The sequence below is a fragment of the Dysidea avara genome, chromosome 1, assembly GCF_963678975.1.
Source record: "Dysidea avara chromosome 1, odDysAvar1.4, whole genome shotgun sequence".
Lineage (NCBI taxonomy): Eukaryota > Metazoa > Porifera > Demospongiae > Dictyoceratida > Dysideidae > Dysidea > Dysidea avara.
Genome location: NC_089272.1, coordinates 9,709,694 through 9,730,336, shown reverse-complemented (window position 1 = coordinate 9,730,336; position 20,643 = coordinate 9,709,694). Strand labels below are relative to the sequence as shown.

At 38.0% G+C, this 20,643-nt stretch overlaps 1 protein-coding gene across 6 annotated transcripts in view; it reads left to right on the top strand.

The window, feature by feature from the left end:
• The window catches only part of LOC136255195 (zinc finger protein 431-like), a 134,361-nt gene that overhangs the window by 104,855 nt on the left and 8,863 nt on the right, over positions 1–20,643 (top strand). For 4 of the 6 annotated variants that reach the window (XM_066047946.1, XM_066047936.1, XM_066047926.1 and 1 more), the window contains exons 5-8: positions 13,177–13,411; positions 14,549–14,595; positions 15,149–15,234; positions 17,244–17,331. In XM_066047946.1, the coding sequence (XP_065904018.1) occupies positions 13,177–13,411; positions 14,549–14,595; positions 15,149–15,234; positions 17,244–17,331 (456 nt within the window). Of the gene's footprint in view, positions 1–2,813; positions 2,874–5,840; positions 5,940–12,841; positions 13,123–13,176; positions 13,412–14,548; positions 14,596–15,148; positions 15,235–17,243; positions 17,332–20,643 lie in introns of all 6 variants that reach the window. The other 2 variants (XM_066047952.1, XM_066047932.1) reach the window with 2 other exon arrangements.

The window sequence follows — 20,643 nt, the reverse complement described above, 5'->3', positions numbered from 1 at the left end:
TGTGCAGAAGCGGAAAAATTTCGAGACTACACGTGCAATAACGTGTTGTTGTTTTTAACGTGCAGCGTGTAGGTGCACGCCTTTTCAAATTAATGAAGTGACATGACGGTCACCTTCAGGCCAGAAAGTTTTGGCTGGTGTATTTACAGGGAAACAACAATCGTTTCACTCAAGGAACCTAACACCCTCAAGTAAAAAAAAAATTGTGGACAACTCAAGTGTCACTGAAATTCTGAGCTTGAAAGTCTCTTATGTCAAAAAGTCTAAATATATTCTTAATACAGTCATTCAAAGACCACGCCCACAAAAATTAAAAATTACGGAACATGTATTGCTCCTATTGGGAAGGCCATCAAAAACAATTGCATTTTGTTAAAATACATCTCCATCTTAAAGTAAATTGCTTTGTATCGTTCAGAAACTAAAAGTACATCATATAGCAAACCATTTTATCGACAATGCTGTAGCCTGACTGGCTTTCCAATATCCGCCTTTTGGCAATGAAGTGTGGGTTCCAGCAGAAGCGCCCAATACGCAATGTATTGTGGGATTCACCCGGAGGGGAAACGGTTTGTTTGTAGCACTACTGAGGGACGAATAACATAAATATCGGTCGGTAATATGTTCTACAGTAATGTTTCATTGTACTGACACTATAAACCGGCTGGGAAAAGTGAGCTAATACACCACCAAAATTGCATTTCGATAAGAGTGCGTAACTAATGGTGATTTACCTTTCTTTGCTAGTCTCAACAGTCAGTTCAATGGCTACAACAAGCACTACAAATGAAGTTCGTTCACTGGGTAAGTGACCATGCTTAAATAAGTTGGAATTTCTACAACTTAATCTTGACTAATTCGTGTACAAACTTGTGGTTTGTGGTATATTCACTAATGACATTACACAGCTGGCATAAAATGGTACAACCAATAAAATAACACTCAAGGTATAAAAATCAGTTACCACACTTACACACCCACCCAAACACACAGTTTGCTCGAGTGATACTGACAATGTCGTGATGGAAGGGAAACAGCACACCAAATAGAAACATAGACGTAAGGCAAAGTGACATTGTTCTGCGTGCTAGTATGCAACTAATTTAAAACACTGAAGGAAAAGGAGAACAATCACCAGATACACAACACTTTCAACACAAATAACAAAAATAATAGAAACCAAAAACAATACACACTGTCATACTGCCCAAGACTCTCGAGTGACCGCCAGAAGAGAACACAACACATCACACATCTCTCCAAAGTGCAAGGAACAGATTACAACATTACAGAATACGTACACGTACATTCTGTGCGTACATTTATTTCATTGATTATTTGCGTAGCTACAACACAAATGCAAGACATGCACTGTTCCACTGTGACGAAGTGCTATCAGTCTGAATAAACTTAAATACCAGTGGTTGGGCGGCACCAAAACAGTTCACCTTGACTGAGCCTTAGACTGAGAATCTGGTAGTCAGCAGTTGGTTTCTTAACAGTGCCTGGTTCAATATAATAAGAGTCTCAAGCCATGTTCAGTCCTCTGAAATACATACCACTGTTCTCTGCCATGTTCAGTCCTCTGAAATACATGCCACTGTTCTCCGCCACGTTCAATCCTCTGAAATGCATACCACTGTTCTCCTAACTTTGTCAGTGAAGACAAACATGAAGACAAACATTGTCAGTGAAGACAAACTATAAATTCGCTGCTTTGCACCGCCTCTGAACTTCAAGAGTAACAAAATTTCATCAACTTTGGCACCATAGATAATATACGTATATTATCTATGTTGGCACTAGTACAGTACTGCTGCCTTGATCCTTGACAACTGATGATTGGCAGCTGGGATATGTACAAAGATGGTGACCATTCATCACCGTTACTATCCTTTATTAATTCTAAAATCTTCCCGCTCCATTCTCACTGTTACCATCATTTAATGTATCAAACTTTCACAGGGTAACTCAGTTTCATCATCCGTTTCCAATATTCTCTAGCGGTACAGTGACACCCTAGGCGACAGCATTTCTGGCGAAGCAGAAGGATTAGTCCTTTGTTACTACAAATTCTTTTAACTTCTACATCCACCAACTGCTGATAAATCAATCGGCTACTCACAGCTACTTGAACGCCTCTGTTTCCCTACAATAAAAAAATGGAAAATTGCCGTAATTGTACGTTTAGTATGCGGAAATATTTTAGTTTCGTTTCTGAGCCATATTTTTTGATATGTCATGTCAGAGTGCTATCCACTGTGTTACCGCTGCTAGCACCCTGAATTTTTGTAGTTTTAAATGCAAGACAATTAGAAATAGTGGAGTAGTCTATTAGTCTTGTGCAGCCGACAACTTTTTTTATTTGATCGGGGAAGGTCTGGTGAATGTAGTTTGTTCTGGCTTTGGGGATTCTACTGCGTGGCTTCACACTGATCAATTAGCCAATCGCTGTTGATTGGCTTTGCAATGGTTTATTAAAATAGTTGAAACCATCACATGTGGTTCCCAAAAATCAACGAGAGCGTTTCATAGCAATCAGAAGCCATGCACAATTCACCGGATCCAATAACAAAAGAGGAAAGTCTGGCTGTGTGAGAGTAGTAGCCCATTGCTATAAAAAAAAGTGGCTGAACTCCAAGATTTAGAGAGCTGAACCCTAGCTTTAATCGTGAAAATTGTTTTAATAAATGTGACCAAATTTTGGAAAATCACCCTTATGGGTACATTTAACACATTAAACATTTAGTTCTTAAACACAGCATCATAAGTTAAATTCCTACCCAAAATTATTCTAGAATATCTCTTTACAGATTGTTACAGTGTATGTACACGAAAAATAAAGAAAAGGAGATGTGCTATAAAATTGAAAGGTAAGAGTGTAAACCATATAATATTATTGGCAGGAATTTATTTGATATTTTTGTTACTAAAATCTCCAAATAAAAAGTACATAATAGGGAATGCCTCCATAATAAGGACAAAGATTTTTGGTCACAACTGCTCTGAATTCATACATTCTACCTCTGAAAGTGGTAAACTTTTATTACGAGTCCATAATATAGGAGAAAGTATCCTACTTTATTATACCATCAAAAATGAGCCTGTTAAGTCCTGTAGGTGTTAATTGTTCTTGTATGACCACATTTTATTTATTTCAAAGAAGCCTTGCTATGTAGGGTGTCAAATGGTTTAAAGGGCTTCTGTCAAAACTCTTAAAATGAACATACATTATTAGCACTTTGGCTCATTTTTGGTGGAGCAGGATACTCTCTTTTGTCTTACGGACTCTTGCTTTTATATTATGCTATTAAATATGGCATATCAGTTGGTTTTAGTCGTGGGGTGTTGGAGGCACAATGATATTGGCAAGATTGGCCAGCTACATTTTACCTAATTAAATGCCTTGCCAATTTGTATTTGTTCATAAAGTGAACAATTGTACTTAACTACTCGTTCGATCGCTGTATATGCCTCTAAAGTATATACTAGTTGGTAAAATTATTAGGTTCAACGATTACTCATATTATTAGTAGTAAACCTTATGAGTGTGTGTGTCCAAAGTAGCTATTATAGCAATTTGATCAACAACAATTAATGAACATGTAAATTTTGAACAATAATATTTCGCTGATCCAAACTATTACTCAAGTGTACAAATAATTTTTGTTCTGCATAAAGTAGTCATCAACCTGACTTGTATCCAGAAAGAAAAGCAGTGGTCCTTGGTTATCTGAACCCCTCTGTTCTCAGGCAATGATAAAAGTGTTCAGATAAGTGAATTGTTCGGATAACTGAAGCCCATAAATTTATATTCAGAGCTCTGTTGAAATATTCTAATAAAATATACACATGTACTTAAAATACTCTAACAAATACACAAATAAAACTGGAATTTTCAACTAGAGTAGGGACCATAGCACATCAATAAAAAGCACTGAAACAACCTAGAGTAGTGCACGATATTAAATCACAGTAAAACAATGTTATATCCCTATTGTGCTCAAGATACCATAACGGAAATGCACAGTAGGGATATAGCACTGTGATTTAATATCGTGCACTACAGCTTGTTTCAGTACTTTTTATCGATGTGCTATGGTCCCTACTCTAGTTGAAAATTCCTAAAAAAATTGTGTACTTGTTTGTTAACTTTTTTTTGTAAATAATTATTATGACTGGTGAACCCACGCACACCACATCTGAAATGGCGCCACGTGCCCCAGCTATATCAATTATTGTCTGAAAAGTGAAGTATCCATTATGCTTCATTGTCAGCTATGTTCAACTCGTTGCACAGCATTTCGAATCAAGAACTGTTTGAAAAGCACCTCTGCAATCCATACATACCAAAAGAAAGAAAAATGGTGCTGCGCACCCCAGTTATATCAGTATTATTGTCTGAAAAGTGAAGTATCCATTACGCTTCATTGTGAGTTATGCTCAACCCGTTACACAGCAGTATGAATCAAGAACTGTTCGAAAAGCACCTCTGCAATCAAAATAGCCACTATGAAAAATACAGGCAATTTCTGTTACGAAGGGAAGCCATCATGTACTACCTCCAAATCAGCACTTTTTACTGTCAGCAAAGATAAATGGGACACAAAGGAGGACACTGGTAAGCCCATAAAAATGCATTGTACATACTGCGGTATGCCAAAAGGCATCTCTTGGGCCAATGTGACATCAAACAGTGAAAAAATCAAGTCCGTAGTTATAGCCGTTAGTGAGTTACACTTGTCCGAAGGCATCAGTCAGGTAGTCAGTCAGTCAGTAGAAAATTCCATAATTTTTTTTATATAAAGAAAATTCTGTAGCAACTTGTTGAAAGTGTTTCGGGTTAATCTGAAAGCTTGATTGGGCTTAGTTTTTTCTAACCAATACTGCCTCATTGTCATCAGGGAAAATTAAGGCTGGTTTTTGAGTGATGTTATTTTATGGACCATGCCTACTCTTTTGTGGTCCCTACTATACAGTACTATCGTACTGTATGATAGAACTGTCATTTCTAATTTCAGGTACAAATGGATAACCGAGGGTCTACTGTAGTATTTTATATATATTGATATTTGTGACTGGGCCTGCAAAAATAGGGCATGTGAGCACATGATTTTTGCCTACTTTTTCAGGCTTTCGTCACTCATAGCATTTGTAACACTGTGCTATGGCAACACAATTTTCAGCGCTTAGTAAGCATTTAGTTGGCTTGATGATGCAAGTTACAGAATACAAATATTCTCTTACAGTACAGAGATATGAAGTGTTATGTGAAAAGGTGTAGTTTGTGCCCACATGCCCTATTTTCACAGGCCCAGTCACATTTTTTTGTTGTATATTATTGTGCTTGTATGTTGAGCATTTAAATTCCACTGTATACATGTAGCACTTTTGTTCAAAGTTGAGTATGTACTGTAAATCAAGACTGTAGCTCCTGTGTGGATGTGGCTTAATCCCCTTTAAAATGTCTCAACTGTGGTTGTATTGTATTCTAATAGACAAATGCTGCGTTTTGTGACTATACTATAATTGCTAAGTAGAGAGCAGTCACCCTAAGCAGTTAACTACTCTAATAGAACAGTCACAATTAAAATCTTTTTAAAACAGTAACTGCCTGCTAACAATACCATATCAGAGTTAATCATTTCCTGGGGCATGCTTCCAGACCCTCCCGCTCCCCAAGAATGCAGACAGTCATGCATAAATATTAGTCTGTGTAACTTTAAATTTAGCCCTGTTACTCTTTAACACCACTGAGGCCAGGGGCCAGTGTATGTATAGCAGCCAGTATACTTGTAATAGATGATAATTTACTCCACATACACACATGTCTATTGCAGATTTCAGTATAAGGTTGACTCCATTAAAAGATATTCCTACCACACTGAAACCTCATCATTCTGGGAACACTGGTGATGACAATATTGATGGTGTTATCTGTAAGTAAAAACTTAAATGTGTTTTAAGTTTCAGTTGAATGAGGGAAAGTCCAGATCCAGCTGATGTGACTACTTTAATAATACACAAGTATTTTACCCATTATAATCAATGCTTTATATTGTAAATTTTAGGCTTGCGTGATTATGTTAGATCCAGTCACGTTTATATACTAGCAATTGTCCGAACTGCAAGAATAAGTGCATTTTCAAAATCAGTAAGGTTTCTATTGTGCCTCTTACCATTCTTGATAACAGCTATTAGTTCATGAGTGAGGTCATGGCCTGTAGCAGGATATGGTGATCATAAATCTATGAGCGAGTTCCGAAATGGCATCACAATAAATATGGTGGCCTCTATTTGAGGGGACTTTAATATTTTCACTGCATTAGTTGATGTTGTACAAGTGTATCTGGGATGATAATTAGTTATGAATGTTGATGAGAGCGTCTTACCTAACTCTACATCTATGAATTACATCGACTATGAAGCTCCTCATAGTTTCAGTGAATTTTCACTCGAAGAAGGAAACACAGAAGAGGATCCTGGTCCGATTGGGCCAAAGGCTCGTCACCATTATACTGCAAAACAAAAGATTTGGAAAGGACAGTATTGTTATGTACCCTTGTGTCACGGTTCTTCTGGAGAGAAGGCACACACAGAGAGCGTTTGGGGATGCAAAGGTCATCTTTCATTCCTTTCCGGATGTCACTACTGATAGGGGGAAAATGTGGATAACAAAAATTTGTCGAAATCCTGGGAGTGATTTTGTGATAAATAATAATACAAAGGTCTGCTCTCTTCATTTCCCACCAGATGACTACATCAGTGGTGATTTACAGCCTGCAAGATGAGTATTAAATGGAACAGCTATGCCATCAGTGTTTTCATGGACAAGGGAAGTGTATCAGCGAACAACAACAACAACATCTCAGTTAGCTGCATCTGTGTATCAAAGATCTAATCTGACTGAAGAACAAGCTACACCAGTATAATAGTGAAGTGTCGTACTGCGCAGAAGAAAACAGCATGGAAGGGAGGAGCAGTACTAATCTTGATATTGCTGAAATGCAAAGAAAGATAGATGAATTGCAGGTAAAACTTATTCAAGTGCAGAGTATCTTTAAAGGTCTTTATTTCATCTAGAAAATATATGTGATAATGATGACTTGGTGAAGTTTTTACTGGTTTTTCTGATTACAAAACACTTTCTGCATTTTATGAGGAGATTTTAGAAAGTGATGCAAAGGTAATGCAGCAATGGGAAGGGAAGAATAGTAAAAACAATTATGATGATATAAAGGCTGGTCAGCTTCCTCTCTCGGAACAGTTTTTTTAACTTTGGTTCGTCTACATTTGGGATTGCTGGAATTGGACTTGGCAAATAGGTTTAGAATTTCTAAATCTTCTTTGTCTAGAATTGTATCCACATGGATAAATTTGATGTTCCATAGTTTAAAAGATTTTGAGCATTACCCACAATGACACATTGTCAAGAAATATATTCCCGAAGTTTATAAGAAAGAATATCCAAACACAAGATTGATCATTGATGCAACAGAATTTGTGATTGAAAGACCTTCATCACTGGTATCACAGTCATGTACATTTCCTCATATAAAAAACAGAAACACCGTTAAGGTTCTTGTTGGAATTATGCCAAGTGAAGTAGTTGCCTTCATTTCTCCAACATATAAAGGGTCTATATCAGATAGAAAATTAGTTGGAAGTCAGTGGGCTGTTGGACTTGCTTGAGATTGGTGATGAAATCATAAGGATTTCAGATACAAGATTTATTAGCACCGCTGGGTGTAAGATTAAATATTCCACCATTTTTGAACTCAAATACACAGATGTCCGTGAATAATGTCTTACATTAAAATGGATAATGAAATGTTACTTGTATATAATTATATACATTGATAATGAAATAGTTGAATCATAATGGTTAAGACCATTGAATATAATCTCTAACGGAGGAGGCAGGGGGGTGGGGGTCATTGTAGGCCATTGTACACACAATTCATCACATTTCACAGGAATACATATACCCCCACTCATCTTGGGCAACAAGGAAATCTTCTTGCATAACTACCATCACTGTTAGCAGTGTAAAGCAATGGCGAGTAACCGCACCTCCATTTCACTACCCCATTCAGTTGGATCCACCGCATGTTGCTTCTTTTCCATCCATTGTGGCATAGACAAACCTTCAAAACGAACACAAGGATGTTCATTCATCATCTTGTGCACCACTTGTCTTAAATGGTTACTGACTACCTTGTCTTAGCAATAAAAACCAGCCTGGTGTGCAACAAAATGGTAGAGGCAGCTACCATCTCCATTCACTGAGTGCCTTGCTAAGTTCAGATTTTTTAGTACCACATGTAAAGGCATTGTCTTGTGCTTACGTGAGACACCTGTTTGAAGCACTATGTCATCACATCCCGTGGTTGTGCATGGCCCACTGCAGCTAGTCATTGTATCCAATGGCTTGGTGCTACTAACTGGTTGTTTGACACTATCTGATGGCTTGACACTGTGTGAGAATTTGACACTAGCCAATGATTTGATACCACTTGAAGGCTTGGCAGTATTTGATTCCTTAACATTATGTGATGGCTTGACATTATCCAATGGCTTAAAATTTGTTGATGACTTCACATTATCCGTTGGCTTGACGTTTACTGATGGCTTGACATTTGCTGATGGCTTGACATTTTCTGATGGCTTGACATTTTCTGATGGCTTGACATTTTCTGATGGCTTGACATTTTCTGATGGCTTGACATTTTCTGATGGCTTGACATTTTCTGATGGCTTGACATTTGCTGATGGCTTGACATTTCCTGATGGCTTGACATTTGCTGGTGGCTTGACATTTGCTGATGGCTTGACATTTGCTGGTGGCTTGACATTTGCTGATGGCTTGACATTTACTGATGACTTGACATTTACTGATGGCTTGACATTTACTGATGGCTTGACATTTGCTGGTGGCTTAACATTTGCTGATGGCTTGACATTTGCTGATGGCTTGACATTATCCAAAGGTTCTGACCAATTCACATATCTGACAGTTTGATATGACATGGCTGATGACTGGACATTATGTGAAAGTTCAACAAGATTCAATGGCTCAACTTCCATTGTGTTCAGAAATGATGATGACACAAGGTACAACTGCTGGTAAATAAGCAATGAAATAATAAGAGCGTGCTTTTGAAATAGCTCCTGACGTAAATTGCCCATTGTACTGAACATGCTGCACAAACAGAGCACCTACTGCTGACCAAACAACAGTCACACCAAGGGAGCTTTGCCACATGCATCTGGGTCTGGATCTGATAATAATAAGCATGAGAATTCGATAAAGAAAGCTTCCCATTTTTATCTTCAATGCAAAATGATGTCTTCTCTCTGCAAACATTTGCAATCGTACACAAAATTGAACATTGTACCTCCAAACAGCCTTTATGATATTCATTGTTCTGAAAAGCTTCAAAACAATCCCATCAGGGCTAGCTTCCAGCCAAGGTTCAGAAGAATCCACAAATAGTCCACATGGTTCCACGGTTATTTCTACCCCATTCGGTTTGCGGTGGTTCTTATAAGATTCAAGCATACTGTTCATGTCTAATGCCATAACGCATGGCTGCAGTGATAGTTGGGGTAGAGGAAAGCTTTTTCAAAAGAAAAGATATGCAGCTAGTACTGTCTTCTATGGCAAACTTCTTTCATCACAGATACAGTTATCCTAAGTTTCCGTTCATGGTGCCAAACTTCAGAGCTGGATTGACCCCCGTGTATTGATCTCAAGTTCATGAATGGTTGTTATGTTAATGGAAACATGATTAGCATACAAAGACCCCACCAAATGATGAATATCTGCACAAAGATCGAGGTTCTCAATCACATTTTCATCTACACTATACAAGCATACTTATGATCATGTTGAACATGTAGTTGCTTAGTTACAAGTCCTTCTTGAAATCTACATTGCTTTTCTGCAGCTTGTGACAATCTCTCTTCTTTCTCCTTCTTAAGGAACTCCTCTCTGCTCTCGAATGGAGCAGGTTCATCATCAAGCATTTGCAGGTAACCAGAGGTCCCATACATGTTTATCTTGAGCAGCCTTCTTCAACTCACTTAATGTTCCTGCTGAGTGTAATGCCTTATCAGCTGACTGCACTTTTTCTTCTTGAATAGTACATATAGTCTTTCTCTAAGGCGACGTACCTTGTTTGGGTCAACTAATCTCCTGGACAGTGGACAGCAATACCATTTATTAACAGAATGAAGTTTGGGTCTTTTCTCAACACCATACACTTTCTTAGTTAGAGTCATTTCATCTGTAGGGTATCCAACAAGATTTTATGGGTTGATTCCATACTTGAACACGTTCTGTACATCCTTTCTTCTGTTCTTCTTGTAAACCACTGCTATTGTAGTCTTCCAAGTAGTATAGTGTTGCAATTGCATAGTTGTAGCACCCAGATAGCCCTGCAGGACAGGTACAATATGCCGTCTTAATCGAGCAAGATGACTTGCATGCAAGAATGATAACATGATAAAAAAACCTTTTTCATCGATGCTAACACCGTAGCCACGACACACACCGTATCTTCCAGATGTGACATTGGATGACACTTGAGGTCTTGCACGTGGCCATCATGAGAAAATCTGTAGGCTTTGTCCAGCATTCTAGTGTATTCAGTCTGCATGTATAGTTCCTCAGTTGACTCCTTACTGTTATCTTTTTGCAATGACATATGTGCCCTAAAATCTGCTAGATTTTCCAGGTAGTTGACTTTCTTCCTTGATACTTTCCTCTCAACTGAGAAATTAAGAATTGCACCAAATGATATCTGTGGAATATATCTCAAACTTTTTGTCCAAAGGGGATCATCAGGTTTTGGAAGTGATTCTAATAATCCCACTGAATCTAATTCCATCTTTTCACTAGCCAAATTTGAAAGCTTCCTTTGACAACTGTTCAAGCCCTTGTCTGGGTCAACAAGCAGATGATCCCACCCAAACTTGATGTAGCATTCAACCGTACATATAAAAAAATATAAACACAAGTTGCTACAGGTTGCATAGCTATACACACTGTCTATGGAGCTCGTTATATGGACAAGCTCTTTACCATGATTACAATACCTTTCTACGAGCTCAAGCTTCTTTCCGGTCACTGCAGCACCTCTACATGACAGCCATCTCTTGAGCTGTGTCATATTAAGTTCACAGGGTTTTTTCCATGCAAAGAAGCACCTGGAATGTCATTCTCTTCTAAAACGTACAGGTCGCCAAAGTCACTGTCTTTGTGTTCAGTCATATTTCACTGCCACTCAGCTGCCTTTCCAACTTATTCTTCAATCGCGTTTTACAACTTTCATTGGTCAGTAGTATGGTGAAAATATTAAAGTCCCCAAATAGAGGACACCATTTTTATTGTGACGTCATTTTGGAACTCGCTCATTATTTTATTTATAGAAATGAAAAGCTGTTAATCACATGCCAGACTATGTTAATCACATGCCAGACTATATAGTAAACTGTAGTCTAGCTGGTGGTTGTGGACTACCTTCATCAAATGAAAATCGATAAAGCTTAAGTTTTAGCTTGCTTTCTTAACCAGGCAAGCATCATTGGTGTTGATCAATTATAATGTCACAATGTGGTGCTGAGAGTGTTGGGACAATTACTTTTTAGAAGTAACTATAGTTACATATTACTTGCAACTGAACTATTTAGTTACAGCTACCTATTACCATAAAATAAAGTATTATAATAATATTACATATTATATTACTTTGTATCCACAGCCTTAAGCTGTCTCGTGTGAAACTACCACCTTACCACGTGCCATAATTGCGTTATTGGACAATGTGCAAATCTTGATTATAAGTAAGAAGCTGATGACTAAGCTTCATTCAGTAGGCTTCATTACTTCGTTGTGGCTAGACATTACTCAGTGGAGCACTAACGAGATTAGTAACTTCGTTACTTGTAGTAATAATATTACGTAATATTAGATTCATTACAGTAACTATATTACCTAGGTAACGCATTACATTTGTAAGTAAAATAACTTGAGTTATATTACCTGTTTTTAAAGCGTATTTTGTTATATTACTTAGTTACCACAAAAGTAATAATATTATGTAATGCGTCACATAAGTAATGCGTTACCCCCAACATTGGGTGCTGACACAAGAAACTCGAAGGGTGGATGCTAGCTCCCACAGTTTGCCACTTGTTAGCTTAATTTCTGTTAAATCTCAATGCTAGCATCCACCCCACAGTTTGTCACCTTCTAAAACACTTAGAATGCAACAACAAGGTTTCTACACTAGTTAGCATCTCTCAGACAATATGGGCTCAGCTACTCAAAATTGTTTACCTCAACTGCAGCCTTGGCATTCATGTTTACAGGTAGCCCACGTCCTTGGACCTCTGAAGAGAGTAAACTTTGTCAGTACATTCTAACTGGTCCAAATAGTTTGGTTTATCATTGATCCCGTGACTCTAAAGATACTCTACACTGGCAGAGACCCTAATTTGTTACTTTGCTGGCCTAACCAAGTGGAGCATAGCTACATAGCAGTGCTAACTATAGGGCATGAACTCAACTTCAAATCCTTATTATTAATCCCCACTTTTGTATTGGTTCATATTTAGACTGTTATAATGTTTTCTGTGCCTAGAACATCAAATATAATAAGAAACTATTCTGCATTGATTTGTTACTTTTTACAAGCTTTTACATGCTAAAGAATGTTCAAAGCTTTGTTTCTGGTACCAACCAACCATGGTCTGTATGTATGTATGTACACTACAATTAACATATTACATGTGGCAGTGGTTGCTTGCTTCAAAAATATTTCTTTACTATCTCTAGTTTGTGTTACTTGTGATAAATCGTACCATGGTGACTGTCCAGTACATGGTCCTCTAATACCATTGGATGAATCCCGGGGGTGGGACCAAGACTCAAAATCCTTTACCAGTGTACCAGTACCACTACAAGTTACAGTGAAGATGTCCTCCATTATGAATGCTGGCAAGGGAGTGTTTGCTAAAGAGTTTATACCCAGAAGGACTAGGATTGGTCCGTACAAGGGAGAAGTGGTACAGAAAGAAGATGTAACTAATGAAACTGATACAAGTTACTTCTGGGAGGTACATACTATTATAATTTTAGTGTCAGTAGAACATGTTACTCTTTTTGTTTAGGTTAAGAAAGGTAGAGAATTTTACTACATTGATGCCAAGAATGAGGAACATGCTAGTTGGTTGAGATTTATCAATTGTGCTAGAAATGAAGAAGAACAGAATTTATTATCATTCCAATACCAGCGTAATATTTACTGCTACACCATTAAGGATATTCTACCAGGCACAGAACTATTAGTATGGTATGGTGAGCAGTATGTCAAACTATTGGGACTAACAGTGGACTATGTGTTTGGTAAGGATACAATGCTTTGTGTACATCTGTGTGTATTTTGGTTGGGAGGCTAGGAGAGGTGGTTTATTCCGCAACAATAATGTCAAGCAAATTAATATAGTGGTGTCCATCTATCCAGATTTATAATCCAGATGGTCCCAAAACACCATGCACACAGCTTCCCCCGTGACACTGCATACTGCATTATCCATATTAAAGCCAGGCTTAAATACACACCTGGTATTGTATCCCAAACTACAGAATTCATGCTAGGGTCCATTTAACCTGTCAATGGCCACTGATCATAAGTCACTCATAGAATAAAGTTTAGCCTTGCTATAACTTGTCAAACTTGTAGCATTGTTCTGAACAATAATTTTTGTTACTGCTAACTGCATGAGTCGGTATTTTAGTTAAAATGCTTCAAATAAATTGATTCTGATGAACTTTGAGACATCATGAAAGCATAATGGCTATGACCCCCTGCTGCCAGAGATTTTATTCTCTGGTCAGCCGCTTCTCACCTAGCTCAACTGCTTCCTCCACCACGACTAATTTAACATATGTGAGGGGGGAATAGGAAAAGGGACCTATATGGAATTTGAGTTATGCTAATCAAAGAATTCTGCAATTCACCAGCTATTCATATTTCAAGTCAATACTCAATTGTTTCACATAGTTATGAAGAATTTAAATACAAGTGTGATTTTCCAATGTATGTAATTTACTATAATTACCTAACAATAAACGGAAATTTACTGACTTTTACTCAAAAGTTTAAAAGTCTCTATAGGTCCCTTTTCCCATGCCCCCTCACATATATTCATTGACTTTGCTTTGTATAAATGTTCTGGGATTTCATATTAGGCCAACATTATTTTGTTACTTGTTTCCCGTTCACAGAGTGTCCTACTATACTATATCAGAAATCATTAGTTCTATGGGTAAGAAAATGGTCAGAGAACAGGACGCTTATAACAGCATACTTGTAGAGAGGCAAGGTGCATTCCTAGCTTATGTAGGAGTAGGAAATTGGGACCATCAAAAAATTGTTAATGATTTCCAATGATCTTTGTCCACAACTGGGTCCTACGAAAATTCAAAATTTGATTAGTGTAAGTCTTTCAATGCTGGATTTTGTATGTTTGCTCTGTGTAGGGGAGATTATGAACACCCACACAAGGAAACAGAAACATTCTGAGAAGGTATAAAGGTTGCCTTAATGTGTGTGTGTGTTTGTGTTGCTGCATTGTGATTGTACTAAAGTAACTTACTCTGTTGTACACACCTGTGTGCACACACCACACACGTATGTACTGCCACTCACAGGATCACTGCACAAGCACTAGAGCTGGATGATATACCAATATTGTTAGTAATCTGTGATATTTAAGTCACTGGTTTTGTTTTTTTAATGCTGTCATATATACCATCTGGGCATCATTGGCTTGTTTCATCCCATATTTAGAGGGTAACCAGTGTGACAATGTTTGTAGGCAGGTGGCAATATAGCCAGCTACCCAAATATGTAAACAAGTTTGTTTGTGGTAATTTGTACCCGAGGCTTGCTGAGCTACCATGGGTATTTGGTGCTTGTGGCTTGTTACTGTAATACCAGCTTTTACATTAGTACCATTAATACTGTGATATTTAGTAATATCATGATACTTTTTATGGAAGGTATACCGTTAGCTATTTTTCAATACTGCCCAGCACTAGCACTCACACAGGTTAAAGACTGTCATTTCTGTTAATCAGCAGTCAGTTAGTCAAGAAGTGATGCAGTCATCTGGGGAGGATGATCAGGACCCTCCAGTAACAGAGAGAAGCACCATGGAACGCCTGTAAGTAGAGCAGATGTTCTATGTACTTATTGTATAATTTTGAAACTAATGCCTCCTGAAAAACCATTGAGCTTCCTCTCTCCTTTAGTGACCTACCTTGAGCTATGTACTTGCACGTAATCTGCAACTGTAGTTCATGCCTTAGTGCAGCGTTCATAGGGCGAGTGGGAATAGTTGTAATTATTGAGGTTTGTAGTAGGGCTGAGCGATACTACCGTTTTAGCGATATATCACGATATTTTGAAAGTATCAATATCGCGATATTTTGTTATTAACTATCGTGATACCATGCCTGTACATTATTGTCATTAAAAATCCATTTGTTATGCTGTACTAGGCTCAAGAATCCTTGTAAGTCATAACCTGGTTACCCTGCAGAGAGGTGTGAACACCATAACATAACTTCAAAGCATGTGTTACAATAACTGTTACTGTAAACAAGGATGACAGTGGCTAGTTTGATGCTTTTAAAGACTTCCTGCAGGAATACTGAGGAATACGCTATGTAGCACCAGCTATGATTGACATATTTGTAAGTATCGTGAACTATTCAGCATCGTGAATAGTGGCTTTAGTATCGATCATGATACTAAAATGGCAGTATCGCTCAGCTCTAGTTTGTAGTAGTGTTTCCTCAGTTGTGGGTAGGGATGAGTCTATTTTGGTTTTTTCCACTTGTTTTTCTTTCCAGCAAGTCTTTTATTTTCCACTTATTATGCTCCATATTTTGCTCAAGAATTATACATTTTGCTCACCATAAATCTTTGTTAATTTACCATTTCTAAGTGCCAAGCTACAATTTCACCTTAAAGTGACTGTTCTATTAGAGTATCTCGTTCTGTACTTGCTTTTACCACACATAGCAAGATGCTGCTTAACAGGTAATATTATCGTGTGTGACTGTTCTATTAGAGTATCTCGATCTTTGTGCAATTTTTACGTCCACTTCACAAAAAGTGCACCTATTATGCCAGCATTTTGCTCATTGCTTTTATACCCACCCATTTTGCCAAATATTTTGCTGGCAAAATCGACACAAAAAGTGCCATTGATTATGCTGGTGTTTGCTAAAAATGATGTAAACAGAATATGGTATGTATTTATATTGGAGTTATACTATTATACTACCTGGCTTATGTGCAGGACTGTATTACCCTATAGTTACCATAGTTACCATGTTTCATTGTCTAGGACTTAGTGACAAAAAGGCTAAGCAAAGAAGTTTGCATTGAAGTGCCAGAGTTATAGCTACAATAGAATTCATTCAAAATGTATAATGAAACAATGACTATATCATGTAGGCTCAATGCAATAGTTCCTATACACTTCTACAGTGCTCCCTATATAATTATACTTATACACCTCAGCTATAAAGCATGCATTTTACTTATTAGCAGTAAATTCAGCATTACTGATTGCACGTTGAATGCAAGGGATTCTTTTGTAAATGCATGTAAATTACAAGTAGTACTGAGCAATAGTAAAAATTTTACTATCACAATAGTTACACATTAAATATCACGATAGTGAATACTATCCTGATAATTTATGAACACTTTGCTCTTGACAAAATCTCAGTTGTATAGCTATGATTTGTGGTCATGTAGAAAGTTATTTTTCATGCACAGGACATTTGTTAATTAACTGCCTCGGTGGCTGATAAGTATGAACTTTTGGTATAGCTTTTATAGGCCACTCCTTTGTAAGAAAGCTGGTAATACTAACTGTAAAACAGTATAAAAGGATTGTTAATACCATTTTAATGCAGATCTGCCCTACTATCGCGATAACAATAGTGATTTGATATATCGCACTATCGATACTATTGCTCAGCCCTAATCACAAGTAGACACCTGTGCCACATGGCCTCTTGAGCCACCACAAAATTTTGGCTCCCTAGTGCTCAACTGGCAATAAAGTGCTTGACACATGCGCCGGCCTAATATATATTTAAGAAACTTTATCATATACAGTACTGCTGTTTAATTATTATTTGATTGTGTGCACAGTGTTCAGGTTAAACATCCTGTTGAAGATACCGATACACTCCCTGCAGACTCGCCATCCTCTTCCTTCAGTAAAAGAATAAATGTTGAGGTGAGGCGACTCTGTACACGACACAGTATGCACACACACACACACACACACACACACACACACACACACACACACACACACACACACACACACACACACGCGCGCATGCTTTTCTGATGTATACATGCCCCACTGTGTAACTTCCATTGCTGAAGTTGACCCTCATCTTCCTTCATCTCAGTCTGCTCCACCATCCTTAAGACAGGTATCAAGACACACGATAGTGTGTCATGTAGCCAAGTAGACTACAGACGCACGACAGACAAGTGTGTATTTTACAGGAACTAGGAAAACACTGTTTTCACGCATCTGTAGTACCTGACCGGAAATTAACCACTTTTGTTGTGGTAATTCCCTCGGGGTGGGGTAATTCCCTCGGGGTGGGGTACCTCCAGTTTCAAATTTGAGCTGAATCCGTCAAGCCATCACTGAGATATACATCTTCAAAGTTCATCTTAGTTTCTTCGTATTTTCTTCTTATTCTTCTTTTTGCAACACTTAGAAAAATCGATATACCTGGTGCATGCGTTAGTTGATTTTCCTCACATTTAGAGGGCTGTAGGAACGCAATGAAGCATGTTTACAGTCCAATTTTCATACACATTGGATAGAGATTGAGGGAGTTATACACGATTTTCAAAAAATTTGATAGCGATTTTTTGTCACAGCCACAGGGTAAACTGTTTGGAGAAATGACTTGAAAATCAGTCTGTACATGGAGTAACCTTCATAGTGCAAACCTTTTGTGGTTTGAAAGAAATTGCACTAACAGTCATGGAGTTATAACAGAACTGCCAACCACATGTAAAATGCGCATGACCTAGTTTTGTTAATAAAAAGTAATACTTGCCACACCTACCAGGTAAACTAGTTAACGAATCAGCTGAAATCAGGTAGAGAGGTAGGCAAATAATTTTAGAGTGATCTTTCAGTGGTTTACAAGGATTGAGATTAAAATCCACTGAGCTACACTATGAAAGTGAATTAGGTATATCATAGATATTAGAGAGAAGGGATAGGCAACCGAGCGCACGCCGTGTATATCTACCATTGATTGTGGTTGAAGCACTCCTCGGTATTGATTAAATCCATGCGGACAGGATGGTAGTTTGTGGTTTAGTCGTCTTACAGTTGATTTCAACCACCTTGTGGTATTGTAGTTGATATACAAGACTTTTAATGCTTCTGGCTTCTGTTGTTTAATCGTCTTGGGTGGTTTTCATCGCCATTTACGATTTTGATCATCAATGGGTACCTCCGTTTTTTGTCTACCTGTTACGAAGAACAGAAGTCTAGTTCCACTGGGGAAATAGTGCTGAAGTCTTCGCAATACTTTGAAGTTTTGCACAGTACCACTGAAAGATGTTTCTCGCATAACAGCGCTTGTGTTGAAGTTGATAAATCATGGAGTAGTATTTTAAAGAACCGAGATGAGACTGCCAAAGGGCATTAATCAAGCGGAATAATAAAATGAAGTACACCATGCAAAACTATGTTACTTTAGGGTTACTGTGGCATTGTTTGCCAGTCGAAAGTGAACTTACCATGAACACAACAGGTACACAAAAAAATCGTGTCAACTGAGATTAAAATGATTGATGGCGGCAAAAACTCACAACAAGACTTACAATAGGAGTTTGCCTAGTACTTGTAAAACATAAAGAGATTGTCATGAAATACTCCACGCCCGTAGAAAGTAGTCCAGAGCAGAAGACACTATTTTGGCCTCATGAATTCACCAACGGCGGAGTGTTTCAGGGCGTGCGCTAGTTTCTAATCCCTGTACTCTAATATCTATGGGTATATCAAGTGCACGATCGAGATACTCTAATAGTGCAGTCACCCTAATAGAACATTCAGCTGCACAATAAACCACTCTATTAGAACGTTCATCTACAATAAAGTCACCATGCAGAGAGTTCAGCTAACAACAAGTCACCCAATAGGGAGTTCAACTACAATCAAGTCACCCTTCAATTAGTATCAAAAACAAATAACTCTGTGGAGAGTTCAAAAACATACAAGTCACCCTGTAGAGAGTTCAGTTATGCCCTGAAGACAGTTCATCTGCAAACAAATCCCTCTGTGGAGAGTTCAGCTCCGTTTCAAGTCTCCCTGTAAAGAGCTCAGTAGAGATCAGCTAGAAACAATTCGCCCTGTAGAGATCAGCTAGAAACATATCACCCTGTAGAGTGATCAGGTAGACTCAAGTCACCCTGTAGAAAGTTCAGCTGGAAATAAGCTACCCGTAGAGATTCAGCTACATTTTGCAGAGTGTTTCAGCTAGAAATAAGCAACCCTGTGGAGAGTTCAGCTACAATAAACTCTATCAGTAGAAAAATCAGCTGGAAGCAAGTTATCCTGCAAAGAGTTCAAATACATTTGAAGTCACCCTGTAGAGAGATCAAGTAACCTTATAAAGAGATAAGCTAAATTTCAAATCACCCTGTAGAGAGATCAGCTCGAAACAAATCACCCTGTCGAGAGATCTGGTAGAAACAAGTCACCCTATAGAGAAATCAGCTAGAAACAATTCATCTTGTAGAGATATCAGCTAGAAATAAGTCACCCTGTAGACAGTTCAGTTGGAAACAAGTCACCCATAGAGAGATCAACTAGAAACAAACCACTTAGAGAGAATTCAGGTACATTTCGTAGAGTGATTCAGCTAGAAATAGCAACCCTGCGGAGAGATCAGCTAGAAAGAAATCATCCTGTAGACCCTGTAGAGAGATTAGCTTGATCAAGTCACCCAGTAGGGAGTTCAACTACATTTCAAGTCACGCTGTAGAGAGTGTAGTTAGAAACAAGTCACCCTGTAGAGAATTCAGTTGGAAACAAGTCACCCTGTAGAGAGTTCAGTTGTAAACAAGTCACCCTGTAGAAAGATCATCTAGGAACGATTCACCCTGTAGAGATCAGCTAGAAACAAATCACCCCGTTGAGATATCAGTTATAGAAACAAGTCACCTGTAGAGAGGTCAGCTGGAAACAAGAGAGTATATTTCATAGTGTTTCAGCTAGAAAACAGCCACCGTGTGGTGAGTTCAACTACAAATCATTCACCATGTAGTCAAAGAGTACAGTTACATTGTGAGGCTCCCTGTAGAACTACATACACATTTCCCAGTAGAGTGTTCGGCTGCGAACAGTTCAACCTGTGTGACTTATTTTTACGATCAATCAACATAATAATGTTTGTAAATTATTGCCTAAATGTACATGTAGTTAAACAAATCATCATAATCTTCTTCGTACATAATAATCTTCTCTCTGTAGTAAAGAAAAAGATAAGTTAAAAGAAATACCTAA